Source organism: Pholcus phalangioides, unplaced genomic scaffold, assembly GCF_987345545.1.
Source record: "Pholcus phalangioides strain wild (caught in Gottingen) unplaced genomic scaffold, Ppha-v1.0 ptg000008l_1, whole genome shotgun sequence".
NCBI classification, from domain to species: Eukaryota; Metazoa; Arthropoda; class Arachnida; order Araneae; family Pholcidae; genus Pholcus; species Pholcus phalangioides.
The window spans coordinates 46,694,928-46,716,004 of record NW_028301601.1 but is presented as its reverse complement, the minus strand read 5'-3'; the positions used below and the strand labels follow the sequence as shown (position 1 = coordinate 46,716,004).

Below are 21,077 nucleotides of genomic sequence, written 5' to 3'. Positions count from 1 at the left end.
AACCAATGGCATCCATATTTATAGCCGTCCCCCCTTTTTTTTTCACAGCAGATAACAATAAATTATTGTCATAATTATTATCATTACGCAACGCTGTTATGGAACAGAGTTGCTCTAAACACTTCGATGAGTGTACGCGCGCACGGGGGAGTTTCTTTCTATCGGTGTTTAAAAAAAAAAATGGGTGTGGCCTTCTTATCACTAGACGGTGTTCTGTTTTGTTTTTTTGCAGTGAAAGGGTTAAAATATAGGCTAATTTTTTTTTTTTTATGGTGAGCTAAAAATATTTGGAGCTTTGCCACGTGTTTCTCGTAAAAAAAGAGAAGTGAACGGTCCTCGTGCTCGTTATATAACGTTCAAACAAAAGCAACGAGAAGAGAGTCGATGAATGACTTATGATATGGTGGATGACCATGTGGGTTTCCTTCTCTCACGCCCAGTCACTGGTACCATATTTAGAAGCTTCTGAAATTGATACGCCGAAAGGATTGGCTGGGGATTGGATTTCCGATAATGTCCAGTACAGTCGACGCCGAGAAAATTAGATTCATAATGTTATCATTTGGGTATTGTTATCACTTTTTGCACAGGACGGGGCAGACCAATATAATAACACGGGAAAAAAATCGTTTGTAGTTATCGGATAATGTTATCGATTTTTTTCCCCGTCGAAAGTTCTTTTTTTTTTTACTCATTCTGAAGCCATCCAGCCAAACTTATTTTACTTTCCTTGCAAGTTATCATTATCAGGCTGCAAAACAATGTAGGAGACTAGAAGACTACTTCTTCTCCCTCCCTCACCTTTCTTGTTGACTAATAATTTCCGCACGTAAATCGGTTGTAATCAGTTCGCAGTATTCGCTGTGAAGGTTAATGTATAACAAAAGAAATCCTTCAGTTCTTGATCAGTTTCTTTCAGTTGACTAGATTCAAATTTCTTTTTCCCGGAGACTTTCTCAAGGAATCTATGAAAAATGAAAAATATCGTACGTTAAGAAAATGTTGTTATTCGTGATATACATAAGTTAGACAGTTTTTTCACTCATAGTTTCAAAAATTGATGGCAGATGGCAGTACTATAACTAGCATTACACAGAAACAAGCTTGACGATAGCATTCACAACACATTCACGTACATTTCCAAAATGGTCCCGGTCTTCGAACACCTGGTAAAAAAATCTCTTCATTGAGACAGAGCGGCGAGCTATGATCTGGTTAGGAGGAGTTAGGGGCCGTTCAAGTATTACGTCATCGTCGAAGAGGGGTTCCGATTTGCTGATTTTTGATGACAAGGGGGGAGGGGGTAAAAAAATGACTAAAAATTTGCTTACGTAATACTTGAACGGCCCCTTAGGCTGTGCACATAGTGAGGCGACCACGAAGTACAGCAGTGCGTAGTAGAGATTGACGACAAAAACAATTGTATTGTTGAGCTCTACACCGCACATACCCAAAGAGCGAGGCGGAAAAGAGAAGAAAGCACTCAATGAGGTGCGGGATTTGAACAATTATGTTTGTTTTCACCTCGATCTGCTCGATTTTCGCTATCTTCTGATTGGTCCGCACATAGTGAAAGAGGATAGGGATGAAGAAAATGACCGGAGGGGGTTCGGAAATGCAAGGGTGTGATGATGATGATGATTATGATCCCTCCGCAGAAGTGGGGAAAGAAAAAAAAACAGAAATGAGACCAATTAGCAGAGAGCGAAAATCAGCAGATCGAGGTGAAAACAAACCGGATTGTTCACCTCCCACACCTAGTTGAGTGGCCTCTTTCTTTTTTTTGCCTTGCTCCTCGAGTGTGTGCGGTGTAGAACAAAACAATACAATTGATCATTTGATCAATTTTGTCGCACGGCGGTCATTTTCTGCACACGAGGGCTAATTAGACCGGGACCTACAATTTATTGCCGGTTCCGAACGGCAGGCTTGTTTTTATATTCATCGAGAGGTTGGTGCGCTAACCCCTCGATGTGGAACCCGCTGCGGTAGAAATCGTTTTCCGCGGTCATATTACCGTTTCTGTTGTACTCCTGTGTCAGGAAAGTTTTCTGACAAGGACGAACCGAGTATCGAACTCGCGACACCTCTAGTAAGCATCCTTTGGTACTTTAGGTGAGTAACAATACAACTGTTTTCGTCGCTTGTCTTTCTTATGCACTCCCGTGCCTCGTGGTCGCCTCACTATGCGCACGGCCTTTTAGACAGTTCCATTCCAGCGCCTCACACCAGCTGAATAAGGCCCCTTTCACACGGAGCGGATGCGGACGCGGGTCCGGATCCGCTTGCCCTTTCACACTGCCTCTAAGAAAGGGGGAGGGGGGGAATTCATTTCTACGTTTCTTTAAGTCTAGATTTGTTTATTTCATGAGTCGCGCAGGAAGTCGCCATATTGGTTAACTTTAGACACGGTTTGCATGTCCCTCAAAGAAAGAAGGAGATATCACGTGATCCAAAAAGCCTCATTGAAGACAACCCCGGGCAGCGCCGGGTATTATAGCTGGTAATTTATAATTCCCGAAACGCATGATCAATGCAACGAGAATAATGTGTTTCTATAATCTTTTTTCCAGGACCCACGGCTATTGGTGGAGCTGCAGGCGAAAGTCGGACGTGATTACAACCTGGGGGACGTTTCGCTGACCATCTGCAGCGGAGTGGACATGGTCAACATCAATTATACGCATGTCGTGTGTCCGGACATCGAGACGGCCAAAGTGAGACGATTATCATTATTACTTTCTTTTATTTTATACTTTTTTTTTTTTTTTTTTTTGTATATGTGCCTGTTTGGATTGATATTCCCGTAGAGGCGGTGCCCATTCCATGTCTCGTAACGATTATGTTGTTCTCTCTCTCGTCAGCACCACCACCACCACCATCTTATACTGCCGTGTTCGGGTGAATGCCTCGCTCCTGGCTTGGCGTCACCTGAGTAATGACCAAAAAACACTGAACGTCATTGAAAATAAGTTTCAACTCCCTGACTTTGGATGGATGCATTTTGTTTAAAAATAGTGCCAATGAAATTTTGTAGTACCATCAGAGTTCTCTTGAGAGCACCATAGCCCCCCCCCCCCTCGGGCGAAGTGAGTTTTCTGAAGCCCCTACCAAGACCAGATACATCTTCTCCTACCGATTTACATACACACTTAAAAATTGTAACCATTTCTCAGTATCATGTGATGATCCGGGGTGTGCCCAGGTGGGCCCACGCTTTAATATGGCACTGAATACCATACTAGTAGCTCCTGGAGGTCTCCCCCCCCCCCCCCCTTCAAAATAAGTCCCGCTGTAGTCAGCAGCAGACCTATATTATTGGGGAAAACGTTTTCGCTCAATTCGGCAGTTTCTCACTTCCGATTCGGGTGATAGGTGACAGCACCTCCTGTACACGCGAGTACAGTACAGAATTTGTAGGCTTCGCAGATTACATTTCAGGCATAGCTCGCCTCCTTTGGGGTGAATCAGCAGTTAATTACCTCTATGGCAGTGGTTCTCGAAGTATGCTTCGCGGTGAGCTGGCGATATTGATGTGTGCTTGTTCGGTGCATTGAAGGATTTTTTTTTTTTACACTATTCGGTTGTCACAGATGAGCGCTGATCAACGCAAGGGAACCGCGGAAGACAAAACTTTGAGAACCGCTGCATGGTGATAGCCTGGGGTTGTATACACCAGCAAAGTCCCGTGACCGTATTTAGACATGTTCGACATACTATGCAGCTGCACAGGGCCGCAAAATTAGGATCCGGAAAATTCACCTCCGACATTTCGTCTCTGAACATTTCGGCTCGGATGTTTCTCCCCGGACGGGGGCCAAGAGTGAGTTGGTAAGTGAGTGACCCTTTGAGTGACTAAGTGAATGGATGAGTGATCAAGTGAATGGTTGGGGGAGCTGGTGAAAACGTGTTGGTCTGTCTTTTACACATACACTCACTCAATCTCTCAACTCAGTCGGTAACTCACCCATTCACTTGGTCACTCATATTTTCACTCACTTAATCATAGTCATTGATACGGTCACTTATACGGTCATTCACCGACTAATTTAGTCACTCCTACGGTCATTCATCCACTCACTTGGTCACTCATCCACTCACTTCGTCACTCACACGATCACTCGATCACCCACACATATGGTCACTCCCCCCACTCACTTGACCCTATCAGAGGCGAAATGTCGGGGGCCAAGTTTCCGCAAACCGACAAAATTTGAAAGGCAGCCGATTTCAACTTTAAAAGAGAATTAAGTCCGCTTTTACTTGGAATTCCTTAAAATTGGTTAACCGTGTGAGCGGGATGGGGGGGGGAATGTAAAATATTTGACGGCACAAAGAGAGAGAGAGAGGGGGGGGAGGCATAGAAACCTTTAAAATACAGTAAACCCCCCCCCCTCTTAACGGACACCCCTCAGATGCGGCCACCTCTCTTTAACGGCCAAATAATAATTTCCCATTGTATAATAAATATATGCATCTCAAACCCCTGATTAACGGTCACCCCCCCCCCCCTTTTACGGACGAAATTTTTTGTCCCAACGGTGACCGCAAAAGAAAGGTTTTACTTCACTTGCCTTCTTCAGCCTCAAACCAATAAAAAGTAATTATTTGAGCAACTATTTTTCGATAGCATGTCTCCAAATCTATGAATGGGGTTCTGCGTCAAATGCTGCTGGTTTCTTTGATGCGCATACGTACGTTATGTAACTTGCTAATTGTTGCATTTTAACGTATATTATCGTCAGGAATGGCAAGCTGGCTTGAGGAGAATCACGAACAACATCAAAGCAAACAACGTTTGTCCTATGACCTGCCTGAAAAAGCATTGGATGAAGCTGGGATACTTGGTAGATCCGGACGGAAAACTCGCGATACGAAGGATAGCTCAGACGTTCGCTTCAGGCAAGACCGAGAAGCTGGTGTACCAGTGTATCGGTGAAGTCGGGTTGCCGAACGGAAAGGTAAGTTGACACCATCCTTCTTCTAGATATTGCACACCACTGAATTCATACTCGAATACAGTGCGGAGATATCCCGGATCTCTCTAGTATACAATAATTTCTTTGGATGGAATCTGTTTCAGAATGACGTCATAGAAGTCAGGGACTTCACGTTCGAAAAATTCCACCAGCTGTACAACAAGCTCTGCCCTAGAAGCGACATTGAAGAGCTCTTCAAGAACATGTAAGTAGTTATTTCGTTATAAGTTGAATGATGCGATTCGATATAGACTCAAAATCAGTATTATTATTACTTTCGGCGGTTTCTCGCTCCGTTTCAGTTGCGTCACCACAAGGGATAACGAACATTTCATGCTATCGGTTATCCCACTCAAGTTCGATACGGGGGGGGGGCGTGGAAGTCATTGCCCCCAGCGTGGAGTCGACACCTTTATTACACCTTAATGTATATATGAATTGACATCATCATCATCGTGCCACTCCAGCAATAATGACCGTGCCTCCCCCACAGACTTCCAAGTCTATCTCCGCCTATGGCTGGAAAGAAGAACATTCCTTGCATTCGAAGATCAGGTTTCGTGCATTGGAATATTCACTAGGGCTGGAAGGAAGAACTTTCCTTGCATTCGAATATCCCACCAGAGCTAGAAACAGGGCCGGTTCTGGACATTTTTCAAGTGTAAAGCCCCGTTCACATGGGATTTTTACCGATGACTGCTCTCCATTTCTTTCCTTACGAAAGAAAAAAGTCGTCAAGCGGGTGCTAGCACTCCCAATGCTACCGCAATATTTGCACATGTGAACGGCTCTCAAGTGAATAATATTTTGGGGATGAAAATCGCCCCCCACCAGTCGAATTGGCGCCTTCTACGACGACCTTCGTAAAGCGCAGGATTCAAGGTCCGGCACTGGCTGGAAGAAAGAGCGTTCCGTACATTCGAATATTTCACTCTGGAAGAGAAAGAACCTTCTTCGCATTTCAATATCCAGTTTCATGCATATTGGAATATCCCACTAGTACTGTAAAGAAAGAATGCTGGTTGCATTCGAATATTCCATTAGGGCTGGAAGGTAGAACGTTTAGTGCATTCCACATTTGACAGGCCGTGGAGTATTTAAGCAACGGAAGGGGCGGTTTAAATAGCTATTGAAAATCGGTTTTTTTTGTAAGTATGAGCAAAGATATCAAAATTGTATTGACTTTTGATGAATCAGAGTAAAATAAAGTAGAAAACCGAGTGAAACTCACACTCACATCGCAAATGCCTTAACACACATCGCCATCTCAAACTGAATGAATAAATAAACAGAAAATAACTGCAGAGTGTGATCTGTGTGTGCGAGATAAGATAAAAAAAACTGTTTGAATAAGTGTATATGTTTGTTTTATAATTTATGGGTTTTATCGGAACGCCCTTATCATAATCATCACTTCTCTTCTTCTTTTTTCAGAACCCAAGACAAAAGCGACACCATAACTGTCAAACAACTGATAAATTTCTTAAATAAGGTAAGACGCCAAAAAATTTCTTTCAAGGTGTATTCAATATTTATTGCATGTCGTGCACCAGAAAAGAAACTAGAAAGATAACATTCGAACCCCGATTTAGCGCCAACCTCGCTTATCGCTAGCAACTTTCAGTGAACAAATCTTTCACGTTTTGTGTGGGAAATATCGTGAGTTTAGCCACCCGGTTTAACCGCCTAAGCAGAGAGAGAGAGAGAGAAAACATTTTGAACAACCAAATCACTCTAGTAACCTGCGGTGTAGTTCCAGATCACTTAAGTGGGCGTGACCTACAGCACAGTTCCAGGTCACCTAAGTGGCACGGGGCTCAGTTCCAGATCTTTTAAGGTACCCGCGGTGTATTTACAGATCATCGCGGCACATTCACAGATCACTTGAGTAACCTACGACACAGTTGCAGATCACTCAAGCGACCAGTGGCAAATATACAGATCACTTAGTAACCTTCGTGGCTGTTCCAGATCACTTAATAAAGTGGCTCACACTCTCCAAAAGGTTGAACACCCTTGCTGTGAAGTGCCCAGAATTCCGCAAAACTGATGCGGGGAGTTGAATCGGGGCTCGACGATATTTATTTCTTACGTATAAGTGCGTAGTCACCACTCAGTAGTTTGGGATGCGTAACTCCCCTTCCCGGCCCATAGAGTGAACTGACCTGGCCCTTACGTTCCTGCACCTATACTATCGATAGTTCCCTACTGTACGTACTAACTTTCCAAAAAAACGGTAAGATTTTTATTCTTTCCTATGACGTTCCAAAGAGCGTCGTAGAAAGATGAGTCTATAATGATGATCCTCTGCAAAAGTAATGATGATTATAACAATGGTAGTAACATAACAGGTTCCAATTGCGCGCATCATTAGCAGCTCCTTTAGTTCGAATTTAGTGCTTCCGGTCGGTAAAGTGTTAACTTGTTAATCACCCAGTAAAGTGACGTCAATCATTTAATAAGGAAAATGAAATAAAAACATGGTCCCGTACACTCCTTTCATTACGTGAGCGTTTTCATGAAAAAATATACGTCGCTAACATCATCATCATAATGGTAAGCGTATTACCTAAAACGTGGGCAGAGGATTCCTTGGATTCGTGAAGAGGATATGAGTTCTAGGATTTAAGTGTCTTGTTGTCTTAATTATTACCCCCCCCCCTCCCCCACATCCTAGAGAAAAGCCCATAAGCATCGGTGGTGCAGAAAGGTGGAAGCAAACACGCTACATCCTAAGCTACTTCCAGTTTACTCTGTAAGTGGCATAGACGGGAGGGCTATCGCCGTTCGAAGAGTCTACATCCACTTATGCCCATGGACAGAGATCTTAGGTGAGCCTTAGGCCAGGATTTTTTTCACGGGCACTTCTATAACGAATTTATAGTTGCAAAAATTTAAAGAGATAACGGGAATCGTCCCGGACCCACATGCTGAAGCCTCGTCAGTCTACCTCCCATGTAGGAGAGCCATGGTAACGATTAATTGTACTGACAAAAATTAATTTCTGCTAAATAATAACTGTCCAGTTAGCAACTAAGAGCTGTCTTAGCGAGTGAAATGATCCTATCAACATCTGAAAAGTTTAAGCGATTACAGAAAATGATAAAAAAAATACCTACACAAAAATATGCATACGTTAACCAAGAATTAAATGAAAATTAATATTTAATGAAGAAAAAAATGTTCATAATATCAGAAAATGAATGAAAATCTATGATAAAGGACAGAATTAATGAAAATTTTCAATAATTTTTACGCCGCTATTTGACTCCCCGCCCCAACGGTCAACCTGTTAAGACGTCACTCAAAAAGCGTTTATTGAAAAGAAACCATATATTTAATCATAGCCATAAGCAGATACAGGGTCAAAATCATTTTCCCCAATTCACTAAAAAACATGATGATTTTATGACCGAAAATATAAATATTCATCTCACATATTTGACATGCTCAACGTTTTTTGTCATGAATTACATCGCAATTCTCTGCGATTTGCAGTACCACTTCTTTTCAAATTCCCCCCTTCCATTTCGCGAATTTTCAGTGATTGTGGCGAAAATCACTGAAAATTTTTGTCATTGTCTTTTAACCCCTTCATGATCACGGACGTAAAATTGCGTCCAAACACCAGTGGAATAAATTTAAACAAATTCTCCGTGTTTTCTTTTCTCTCTCTCTTCACCATCGCAAATACTTTACAGTAACCCCATCAAAACCCTATCAACTGAAAAGATGCCTTTCTTTAACTCCTTTCTTTGTATACTCCTGTTAATGATTTTTCCCCCACATATAATGTATGTTTCTACTATGTATATGCATGTAAGAGCAAAATAATAACGCGTAGGGTGAGGGTGTGAAAAGGCACTCTAAAGAAAAACTTTCTCGTCTACCTCATCTATTGCACTTTTACCTTTTATATGCAGTACTTCCCCCTTTTCTGTTTCTAACGTATAGTTAGGTGAGGACGAGATTGCCAGATTTATCGCCGATTCGTTAAATAACGATAATCCGAATTTGTTGCCAAAAGCTTGTGCGTGAAGTAGTGAATCCCTGTACGATCAAGGGCGTAATATTGCGTTCAAACACCAGTGGAATAAATTCATACAAGTTCTCTCTGTTTTCTTTCCTTTCTCCTCATCATCGCAGCTTTGTTGCAACCCTATAATTTTTTTTCCTCTTGGTTTTTTGCATACCCCTGATAGTGATTTTTTTCCATACATGATTATCTTTCTTACAAGACTGGAAGAGAGAGAGAAAACGGGTACGGTGAGGGTGAAAAGAGAAATCTACTTTGTACCTACATTCTTATCAACTTATCTATTATATTGTTTTACTCTTTCATATGTTTTCTATTCTTCCTTTTCCCTTCTACTTTTTTCCTCCTTTTCCTTTTTCTAACGTGCTGTTAGGTTAGGATAAGGTTACCATATTTATCGCGTCATACCATATTGTTCGTCAAATATAGAACATCCGAATTTCTGGCCAACCGTTTGTAAGCGAAGGGGTTTAAAAACTTAATTCGCCATAATTGGCAGTGCGCTCACCTTAAGCATCGCTTTGGCGACTATTGGCGATTTCACGTATTTTTCCGTTACACCACAGAGAGCAACAGGCCTACAAACAGTACAAATATTCAATCATTGCACTTCACTTCTGAAATGTAGATGGCAGCACTAAAAAATCAGACACAACATTAGATGCGCATTCGGACTGTTAGGTTCACACACTTACGCTTCCAGCACAACTCACTAGATAGTAAATTGCCCACGGCGATAGACATGAGTTGTGCTCGGTATGAAAGAAAGAAGAATTTTCCCCTTACAGTAGTTTCGAATTCCCGTATATTTCTCGAGGAAGTATGGTCAGCCGGTCACTAGTCGAATTTCGAATTCCCAGACATTTTTGGGGGCATCAACAGGGTAAGACGCCTTCATATGTATTAAGAAGTTCTACAACAGGGCCGTCATTTCAACTTTTTCCAGGGGGGAGGGGCAAAGAAACATGTACTCTCCCACCCCCTCCCCCCCAAATGACGGGCCTGGGCATCAAGATGACTTTGCAACTGGAAATCGAGTGTAACAAAAGTATGAATTCTGTTGCCGAAATATTCGTCTGGACAAAATGATTAGTTTGCTGTGGAGACGCGAGTAGAGCGAGTGAATATAATCTAAAAATACTTTTTCCGTTTTGACAAATTATGTTCCGAGTTCGAAATTATTACGAACAGTCATCATCGTTGCTGTGTTGCAATTTTTATAACAACATTTGTATCGTCACAGTATTAATCACTTTATATTTTGAGGGCAGATACCCAAGTAGCACAAAGATATAGATCTATATCGTAAAATTTCAGTTTCCAATATAGATCTATATCAGGTCACGATATTGTTTTGGCTAAAAAAGGCATAGTCAGAGATAAATAGATCTATATCGTGAATATGATATATTCAAATACTTCAAATTTTGGACGATAGATGGCGCCCTTTCAGAAGGAAAAAAAAGGTGTATTTTTCTGTAGGTGGGTGGGTTTGAACCCATGTACCCTGAACCCTTCCCATCCCATCTGTAACTCCGCATCTTACCAACCCACCACAACAGAACTGACTACAGGATGTTATTATCACATTAGTTTACAAGTAATGGTTTGTTTTATTTGTGTTTTCAATTAAATTTATTCATTTTCATATGTATGCACACAAAAATTACAAAATAGAGAAATAGTGAGATATATTTATCATTTTGAGGCAGATAATTGAAAAAATTATATTATAAATAAGGAAATTATAACACAAGAAACAAATTAATGTATTGTGTAGTATATTAATTATTTATTTAAAATTATTAATTTATGCTAATAAAACATAATAAAAATATGCAACACAAAAAAGTTAAAACTCTCAAAGTATGGTGAAAAATGAAAACACAAAGTGAAAAAATAAATAATAAATAGTTTTAAGAAAAACACACATATACAACAAAAACAAGAGCAAATTTTTCTAACTTAAAAAAATATGTGCAATTATAAAGTGGCAATTAAAGTTACGGTGGATAAGTTGTTGCTCCCTACTAAAATACCAACATCTACGATGTAAAACATACACAGTAAGGATTCAATTATAACTGATGAAATGATTTTTATATATCAACATAATTAATCCTATTAAAATCAAAATTTCTTATGAAAAATTATTCATTCAAACGTTTTTAATTTCCATTCAAACAAAAAATTGTACGCTCGACTTTAAATTTTCTCCAAATTTTTATTTGAAGGCAATATTTTTATTTAAATGGACACAATATGTTGATATATCAGCATATTGTGTATCCGATATATATCTTTGTCAGGTTCACGATATAGATGTATGTCATGTTGAGGATATAGAACTATGTCTTCTTTGAAAGATCTATATCAGGTCTATATCGAGAATCTGATATAGATCTTTGTCCGGTTCATGATATAGATCTATGTTTTTCAAACTATATTAAAATAATTTATTGTCCCAAGTTGTTGTCCTTCAAAGTAGAGATTATTCACATGGAATCAAATACATATTCGACTGAAAAATTAAAGACTTGATCAATTAACATCATAAATAATTTGCACCATATAGCACAAGATCGTTCTATATCATAGTTATGACATCTGATATTCCTCTGACATTTCGATATATAACGATATGGTCCAAATATTGTACTATATCGTTGTGCTACTGGGGTAGAATACATCAAAATTATATTTCCGCATGTCGTCTGCTTCTTTCAAGATTGTTCGTTTTGGAAGTCTCTTCATAAGCGCGAAAAAGAACTGAACTTTTCATTCAGTTCAGTTTGTTGGCGTTGCTCGTAGGGAACTCACTTGATTGAAAAATTCTGCTCCCTTGACCCAAAAAATTTGAAAATGAAAATTTTTTCTACTTTTATACATATTTTTTTTAATTGACCCACAAACGGAGTATGAAACTAAACGTTGCTTCTCAGGATTACATCGCCCTCTATTGATATAACAGGAAAGTATTTTAACTCGTCTCTTTTTACAACTAGATGGCAGTAAGAGCTCCGTTTCGCGGTCGGTGCATGGCGGATTGGCGGGCTTATCAACAATCAATCCGCTTTTCAATTAAAAGAGATGGCGTTGTAAATTTCTATATTCAGAAGGCGTATTGAATCGGTGAGTCGTTGGGGAAATTGCTTAAACGGGCGATTGTTCACAGAGTTAATCTGAATACTCTATGTTACACTAATACGTACTGCGAGCGCCAAATTCAAAAGCTCCAGTAAACAAATTACAGGTTGGCGCTTAATTTTTGATTCACTGTCACAATTACATCGTTTTGGCGAGTATTGGTGCTTAATAAATTGATTCAAGGTGAGATATTTTTTTTTTGAAAAAAAAAATCACTTTGTAGATATAACCATTGTTACTTTTTCATTAAAAAATGCAGTGCAGGGTCCACCTTGATCATAGGCGTACGCAGAATTTTCTTGGGGGGGGATTCAATTTTTTTTCTTCTCAGAGGGAATTTAAATTTTTTCCCCCAAAATAAAACTAATCTCGGCTGGCTTGAGAGGGGAGTTAGAACCCCACAACCTCCCCTTTGTGTTCACCAATGACCTTGATGAATCGCCAACCACAAGGTTCCTTAGGGAGTAATAAATAAATGCACTTGGCTTCCGTTCATTTTTTTCCACTTTAGCACAAACTGGTTGCAGCTCTATCACAGCACAACTCTCGTCTATACAAAAGAAGTTCAGGAAGCATAACGAAAGTCTCTTTTATGTACCAACACAATGTGGATCCTGGCGAATAGCCGATTTATTGTTTGTCCCATAATTTATCGTCCTGTCCACATTATGAGAGATCTGCGAATCACTCAAGGATAAGGTATAATGTAGACCTCCGCCATCCCCCATTCAGCAATCGTGTGATGACCCCACAACCCCTCGTGGATGTCAGTATGCTGTAGTGCTGCCCGCACGATGGCGAAATCATTTCATAGATCAACTAAATGCTAATTATCTGCTTTGAGTGCAAGTAATGAATGAAGAAAAATAATTTAAAAATTAGCCAAAACATTGCAAGTGACAAGGAAAAAAATGAAAGTCATAAGCTGAGCATATTGAAGGCAATATTAAAGCAATACCTGCTGGAAATCAAACTAGCATAGCTGCCAAGTCTCCAGAATTTCGACTCCCAGAATCTCCCAGACTCCCAAAAATTTCTTATATCTCCCGAGTTTTGCCCACGATTCTAAAAAAAAACTTTTCATTTAGGGGAAATAATTATTTCCTAAGAATTAACCCAAAAAAAAACTGCTGCTTCATAAGCGTTGTATAAATTGTCTGCATTTCGTCAAATCACAAAAAAAAAATCATTTTTGGAGAGAACAAAATTCGGCAATCAGCAAGCGTTAATGTAGCCTTTTGAAATCCAAAATTAGCACAATCGCGTGTATCTGCTTTATCCATATGTCCCATTTTAGAATTGACAGATTTTTTGGTTTGCAAGATTTGATTTTTGACAGGAAATTTAACCCCCCAAGGACTTTAACCTACTTGTTGGCCATAATTGGTGATGGCTTGCACAGTGGTGTCACGGTTTTTGCAACGGGAAGATATCTCTGAAATTTCCCTTTTACTTATGGAAAAATCCTTAAAATGTTTTAAAAAATCCCTTTTAAATTTATTTTTGTACGGGATTCACACGAAAACCTCCCTAATTCTCATTCTCTATAGTTAGCAGCTATGAACTACTATTGTCGTGAATATTTTTCGTCACGAAAAAAATGCTAACTTGCACAGATAATACCTGAATATACCATTGATGCTTTATTTTTGGATAATCTCAAATCATAGCCTTTCAGCCAACTGAAACGCTGGGAATGTAGACCAGCAGCCAAAAGTTCTATAAGTGCTTTGTGTATTTTTCCTTTATAACCATCCACTTAGTGCATTTTTTGTCTTGACGACCACTTCACTGGCCAACTGGGGATTTTTGTCCATAATTTTACCCTCACGATGGCAATGATGATATATTTCGTCTAACTTGGTGCCTTTCATTTCAGCCATCCAGAAAAATATTGTGTTCTTAAAATCCTCTGATTTCGGGAATCCCAAGCTCAGCTTGCTCTGTCCAGAGTGCTTTGCATAATAACATGTTTTCCTCCCGTCAATCAACTGCCAGTAGGCAGAGTCAGCTTTTGTTCAAAGTTAAAGATAACAAAGAAAGAGATGGTGGTTCCCCCTCCATCTTTTTGTAGTAATGCGGAAATATGCATACAGCAGGGATTCTCAAACTTTTTCCACTCGCAGCACCCCTTTCCCTAATCAACATTTAATCTGCAGCTCTCCAGAGCAGTTTAACAAAGAATCTCTTTGAAAAACCTTTGTCAGGCCATTGCTATGTGCCCCTTAACAAAGGTTGGAGGTGCACGGTTTGAGAACCCCTAGCATACAGAATAAATTATAGAAGAGATATTTTCCCTGTGAGGTATTTTTCAGCATTCGTATGATTTCTGTAATTATGTGAACTTTTTCGTCTGTGAGCAGCTGAAAAAGCTTCGAGGGCAACGGGTCGAAGACATCTGAGAGTATTTATCTCCCTTGTTTTATTATTATTCTGCTTCCGAGGGGTGGGGGATTTCACTATACAAGATCGGAAAAAATAATCTTGAAAAGAGGTGGCAATTTCCAGAAGGTTTAGGGATTTCCATGGTGGCAGTTATAATGAGGATCAGGGAAATTTTAAAAACAGCTTAAAGCAGTGTTTCTCAAAGTGTGCATCGCGGCTCCTAGGGGCGTCGCCAACCGGAGGGAGGAAAAGAAATTTTTGTAGGAAAATAATTGGGCATTGCGGTGAGCTGGAGATATTGGTAGGTGTGCCTATTTGTATGATTTGTGAAGAGGTTCTTTTTTTGGGAAAATATCTACCAAACTATATATATATTCTGAAGAGCCGCAGATAAACAATAAATTGGGCAAGTGTGCAAATTTCAACCCTTACAGGGGTTACAGGGGTGCTGTAGCCCAGGTCGATATGTTACTTGCCTAAGGTACCAAAGGATGTTTAGAGGTGTCGTGAGCAGGGCTGTAACTAGGCAGGTGAAACAGGTGCGCCCGCACAGGGCCCAGTTGGGGGGGAGGCCAGAATGGACCTAAATTCAAATTCTTACACAGAGCACTGAAATGGCTAGCTACTGCCCTGGTCGCGGGTTTGGTATCCGGTTCGCCCTTGTAAGAAAATTTCATGATGCGGGGATTACAACAGAAACAGTGGCATGGCCACAGAGAAAGATTGCTACCACAGGGAGTCCCACACTGAGAAGTTAGTGCACCAATTTTATCGAGTGAGTATTAAAAAAAACACTGCAGTTCGAAATCTGCAATAAATTGTAGGTCCCAATACTTGTGTGCAGAAAATGATCGTGGTGTAAGAAAAGTGATCAAATCACTTACAACAGCAATCCTGAGATATCTCATCATACTTGATCAGCTTTATTTCGGCCACCCTGAAATATCTTGGATTTTTAATATACTTTTATTTCCAGTGTGGCAGTTATAATGCGGATCAGGAAAGTTTTGAAAACCGCTTAAAGGGTTTTTCAGATTAATTGAGGCAACTAAAATGTTTAGCTGCGATTAACAAGTGGTTGATTAACCAACCCGATTGATCAGACCAACCCTACTTACTAGACTAGTCATATAATACCATAAGCAATTTTAATATAATTGTATCTAGCATTTGGTTTGCTAATATTGATTTTTTTCTTCTTCTTTTCTTATTTCTAGAAACAAAGAGATCCACGGTTGAATGAGATTTTGTATCCTTTCTACGATGAGCAAAGGACGAGAGAAATTATTAACACTTATGAGAAGAACGCAGAACTGGCTACTAAAGGTATCATGAAAATGGGATTTGTTGATGCATATTTCTAAGAGCCTGCTGACAAGTATCTTGAATTTCTAAATGTGATTTTAAAAAAATGCTTTGTATCGAGGTTTGACAAATCACAGGCACCAGGTCCCCATGCAACTAAAAAAAAAGTTGGCATTCGCACCTGTATGCCGAGAGCAACACAAAATTATCAGAAATCACTATTATAGACTGTTTTTCTTGGGGAAGAGGGGGTGAATATGTTTGGCATCTGTGAAATTTGAATGAAATCAAATGCTTATCACTAGGACTAGGATTTTTATGACTTTGCATATTTTGTTATTTTTATGTGATAGAGCATTTTTTCATAACTTTCAGTGATTTTGACAGTTTTCATGATTTTTCAGTAATTTATTGCATTTTTTCACGATCTTCAGAATTTAAGGCATATTTTTATATTTTGGAGCAATATTTTGTGTTTCAGCATAATAACAAAGAGAGATTTTTCTCCAGGTTCTCACTTCTTTAGCTTCATTTCCCGCACCTGGCGATTTTACTGACTTACCTTTGACATCGTTTTTGGAAATGATTGATGATTTTTTGATGATAATAGCAACTACTAGCAATTTTATGTGTGTATCTTTGGCATCATTTTTGCCAATGATTAGTGATTTCCTGTAATTTTCTGTATTTTGCTCAAGGAAATATGATCAGCCTATTTATAAAAACATTTTAGGTTTTATCAGGGTACTGCGGTTTAAATCATAAAATTTAAATTCCGTTTTTTTCTTTACATAAATTCAATGATATTGAAGTAAAAGTAACCTGGTATGGTATGCATGTTATTGATATGTGATAAAGTTTGTAATTAAAAGAAGTATAGATCTTTTTTTTTTGGGATAAATATAGACTTCTCCCTAGATACAGATTCCACTGTCCCTAAATACAGTGCAGAAAGAAAGGAAAAAATTGCAGAAAAATATAGGGATCTAAACTTAACAGTTCACTAAACTGCACTAATGTGTGTGACACTAGTCATTTAGTGACTTTAGTCATGAAGTGGCACATTAGTGTCACTTCACTAAACTGCACTATTGTAATGCACAATGCATTACAATGTGTCACTAGGGTTCCCCTGATTAAAAAAGATAAGTTATTTTTTATATTAAGCCTTGAATTCTATGCCCTAATTGTTGATTCAAAATAATGATAGATGTTACACCAACATAATGAGTTTTGGATTTGACTGACCATTTGACTTTAGACATTTTCACTTTTTTTATTAAAATTTCTAGAGTTTGCTTGTGTTTTTTTTTTTTTTACCAAAACTCATTAAATCTGTGAAATAATAAAAATGTGTAAACTATTAAGCAACATCATATAAGTTGGAAACACATCCACCAATTGTGCAAGAATAGAATTTGCTTTATTTAATTGATGCTAAATGGCCCTTTGGTTGTGCATGGAGTGAATTGAGATATATGTGCACCATGTGTGTGAAACTGAGTTGCCACCACTCATTTCACTTTAATGGGGGGACCTCATGAATAAAAGCACTTTTCTTTACAAAAAAAAAATTTTAATCCATGAAATTAATTTGGGTTCAATGACCTTTCATGTTTTGAAAACAGATTTTTAGTTGTAGTTCATTTGCAGCTTATTCATTAATGCTTAATTAAATTTGAGTGATTAGGGGAAAAAGCAATTAAGTAATATGGAAATATACATTTTTAATGATTAACAAGATTTATTTTAATTAATAAGCAGTCAGTTAATTTTAATTAAAAAAAATCAGATTTAAATTTTAAAAAATCTGATTTAAATCAAAAAAGTTCCTTTTTTTATATTTTTTAAAAATCATGATTTTTTCATGACACATTTTTTAGGTTTTTATACTGCATATTTTTAGTTTTTTTATGGCATAAATGGAGTATTTTTTATGGAGCATGTTCTGTCGGATTTTAGGTGATAAAAATCCTAGCTCTACTTATCACCATAGTATATTGATTTTTTTCCCCCACAGGTCTTCTCAGTCAAGATGGCCTCGTCCATTACCTGATGTCAGATGAGAATGCGCCAGTGTTTCTCGATCGTCTTGATATCTACATGGAAATGGACCAACCTCTCGCTCATTATTATATAAACTCATCTCACAACACCTACCTGACAGGAAGACAATTCGGCGGGAAGTCATCCGTCGAAATGTACCGCCAAGTTTTATTAGCAGGGTGCAGGTAAGTTTTTACTCTCGAGTCTGACAAAACATCTGATCAAAGCATAAATGCAAAGGAAAAATATTCTTGTTCATTGTATACAGTAGAGCCTAGATTAACTGAGGAGATTTCATCTTCATACATGACACGATTAATAGAGGCCTCAGTTGCAATAAAAGCTAGGCTAATCACAAGAGTTTCTACCTTGTAATGTATTTAGAGTCATTTCTAAAGAATATTTTTATCTCAGAGGTTCTCGCCATCATCATCATAACTAACCTCAACTATTCATGGAGCCACATTATCATTTGGCCACATGATTTGGTTAATAGAGGCCTTGGTTGATAAGGGCTTGACTAATTAAGGTTCTACTGTATAATGTATTAAGAATTGTTTTCAAAGAGGATTCTCATCTCAGAGGTTCATCATAATCATGACTAAAGTGATTTTCATTTGTGTGAATAAGAATTAAAATTTTTGTATTCACTCAACATTATGCTCTTTCTGTCTCGCTATGAAAAGGTGTGTTGAACTCGACTGCTGGGATGGCAAAGGTGAAGACGAAGAGCCCATAATTACGCATGGCAAAGCTATGTGCACAGATATTTTATTTAAAGTAATAATTTTAGCTACATTCACTCACTTTGATTCACCAAATGTCTTTCAAAATAACATTCAAGATTCTATTGTACGTGTATGTATGTACATTTATTTATTATTTTTTTTTGTCTATATAGGATGTTATAATGGCGATTCGTGACTGTGCATTTGTTACGTCTGATTATCCTGTTATTCTTTCTTTTGAAAATCATTGTTGGTAAGATTTGTTGTTGTTTTTCCCCCATACAATAACATTTGAAAGGTGTGTGGTCCCTTACTGTATTTCTTGAATACAGTAAGGAACCATAAATAAATAATAAATGTACAGTTATCAAATACAGTAGCACCTCCTATTCAAGTTATAAACACTAAATAGTCACTAAAAATTTTTCAACTTCTAAGGAAACATTCTACTTATAAGTGAGAAAAAAGTCATTAGGGACACATGAAGGCTTGGGGCATCTTACAAGTGCAGAATGGTGGACAGTGCTATGTACTGCATTCCTCTTGCTAGCAAAACTGTTTCCAGATTCTGTGTAGTATAGGCTATTTTGCACCATCAAAATTCATTTTTGTATGAATAATAATAAATTGGTGTGCAAAAATGGAACAAATTAGAGATCTTTATCATTTCAAACTGTAAAGTTTGCTTCAAAATACAGTGATGCCTCAGCTAAAAAATGCTGAATCTGTAATGAACATTTTCGTTCATGTGAATGCACATGCTGTGTCATTTTTTTCATTTCATTAAATTCATTAAATCTCACAAATCATCAGAATTAGCTCATTTGAGGCTGATTAGTTCATGTCTACCTCGAAATCCTTTTCCAGATGTACCTCCACTTCTCTTTTTGAAAGTTTTTGGACCATTTCATGTAAAATGAAAGATTCACTTTTTTGCGTTGACAAAAAATGCAAAAATGCATTAAATTGAAAATACAATGAAAAACAGGAGAGCTCTTGTTTTCAGAGCACACATTCTTTGTGTGCAAGGCTCTTAGCATCAAACTAAACAGTCTGAACATTTTAAGACAGTGTTTCTAAACTGCTGGACCACAGGCAGCTATCGGGTGCTAGCATCAGTCAAACTGGGCCATGAGTGATTCATTTCATTTTTCCCTATTTATTTCCCATTAGTCGTGTTTATGACTGGGCTGTCTACTACAAATCTTATAGGTAGGATACTAAAATAGTGCTATAAAAAAAATTTAATTCTAAAAAATATTTTTAATAAATTTAATTATGCTGTGATTATGTTATCTAAGAGAGGTACCCCCCCCCCCACCATCCTACATTTTAGTCCTGCTTTTCCCAATTTTTTAAATGGGAGCCTAAACCCAGTCTTTAATGGAACCTGTCTTCAATGGAAAAAAATATTTTAGTTTCATGATTTTAATACCAAAATACATATTAAAAAACCTGAATTAACCAGAACTATCTAAAGAGGAAACAGAAAGAAAATTTGTATCCTCTTAATGGAAAATTTGGCAGAAACCACTACGAGTGTTTCACAACCAATACACCAGGAATCATACAAAATGTTAAAGTGTTTTACGGAAAATTTTTTATGCAATCTCTGCTTGTCAATATGGGTTCTTCATCATCGACCACAACATTAGCAGAAACTATTTCTGTATTTGATGATGTGATTTTAATAAGCCAGTTGCTTCCTGAAAGTGTTACAAAATTTTTCGGGAACACAGTCTTTTCCACAGGAGAAGTGATCACAGTGCAGGGGATTGCATAAACGTAGACGATGTATGAGCTGAGCCGGACACGACAAATTTTGACACTCTTATTGAAAATTTTAGAGAAGTTCAAAAAGAAAAGGATGAAAATTAGATAAATGTAGCCATTTTTGAAGGAAAAATTGTGTAGGGTGAAGTTTTATACAGATGCTGACAAAACCTTGGAAGAAACACAGTAATGTTGCTTTACAGCATAATGACGACTTGGGCATTTTTGGCTTATTTCTGAAACAAAACTGTTTACTGAAAGTCAGGCAGCAAAGGGTGTAATCTGCATTCAAAACTCTTACTGACCACTGAAAAAATAAAAATTTATTTGTCGTACTGTTTTTAATTTTTTACTCATTATTCAGTAATGTGAATAGTTAATATATGCGTGATATATCATATCATATATCGTATGGGAGGAAGTTAAGTTGTACCGATCCCCTTTTTTTGTTAGGGGTGGGGTTCCCCCTAAACAAAACGATGAATGCTTATTACCTATCTGAACTGGTTCTGGAAGTAAGGGGTTGGGCTTGGGAGGATGCAGATTTACTATTCAGAATATAGTAAAAGACAATTTAGTATTTCATCAACAATAGAAATGGTGGATTTTGTTAGATAACACTCCTGTTTCTTGGTAAAATATTGATAACTTTCACTTGATATATGATATGCGTTAATA

The 21,077-nt window shown here is 38.1% G+C and overlaps 1 protein-coding gene across 1 annotated transcript in view; it reads left to right on the top strand.

The window, feature by feature from the left end:
• norpA (no receptor potential A) overlaps nucleotides 1–21,077 on the top strand; it is a 100,342-nt gene that overhangs the window by 38,664 nt on the left and 40,601 nt on the right. Inside the window, exons 5-12 of the mRNA XM_089234808.1 lie at nucleotides 2,574–2,717; nucleotides 4,746–4,961; nucleotides 5,084–5,184; nucleotides 6,414–6,471; nucleotides 15,765–15,873; nucleotides 17,873–18,083; nucleotides 18,585–18,678; nucleotides 18,800–18,879. Of these exons, the coding sequence (XP_089090934.1) occupies nucleotides 2,574–2,717; nucleotides 4,746–4,961; nucleotides 5,084–5,184; nucleotides 6,414–6,471; nucleotides 15,765–15,873; nucleotides 17,873–18,083; nucleotides 18,585–18,678; nucleotides 18,800–18,879 (1,013 nt within the window). The remainder of the gene's footprint in view (nucleotides 1–2,573; nucleotides 2,718–4,745; nucleotides 4,962–5,083; nucleotides 5,185–6,413; nucleotides 6,472–15,764; nucleotides 15,874–17,872; nucleotides 18,084–18,584; nucleotides 18,679–18,799; nucleotides 18,880–21,077) is intronic.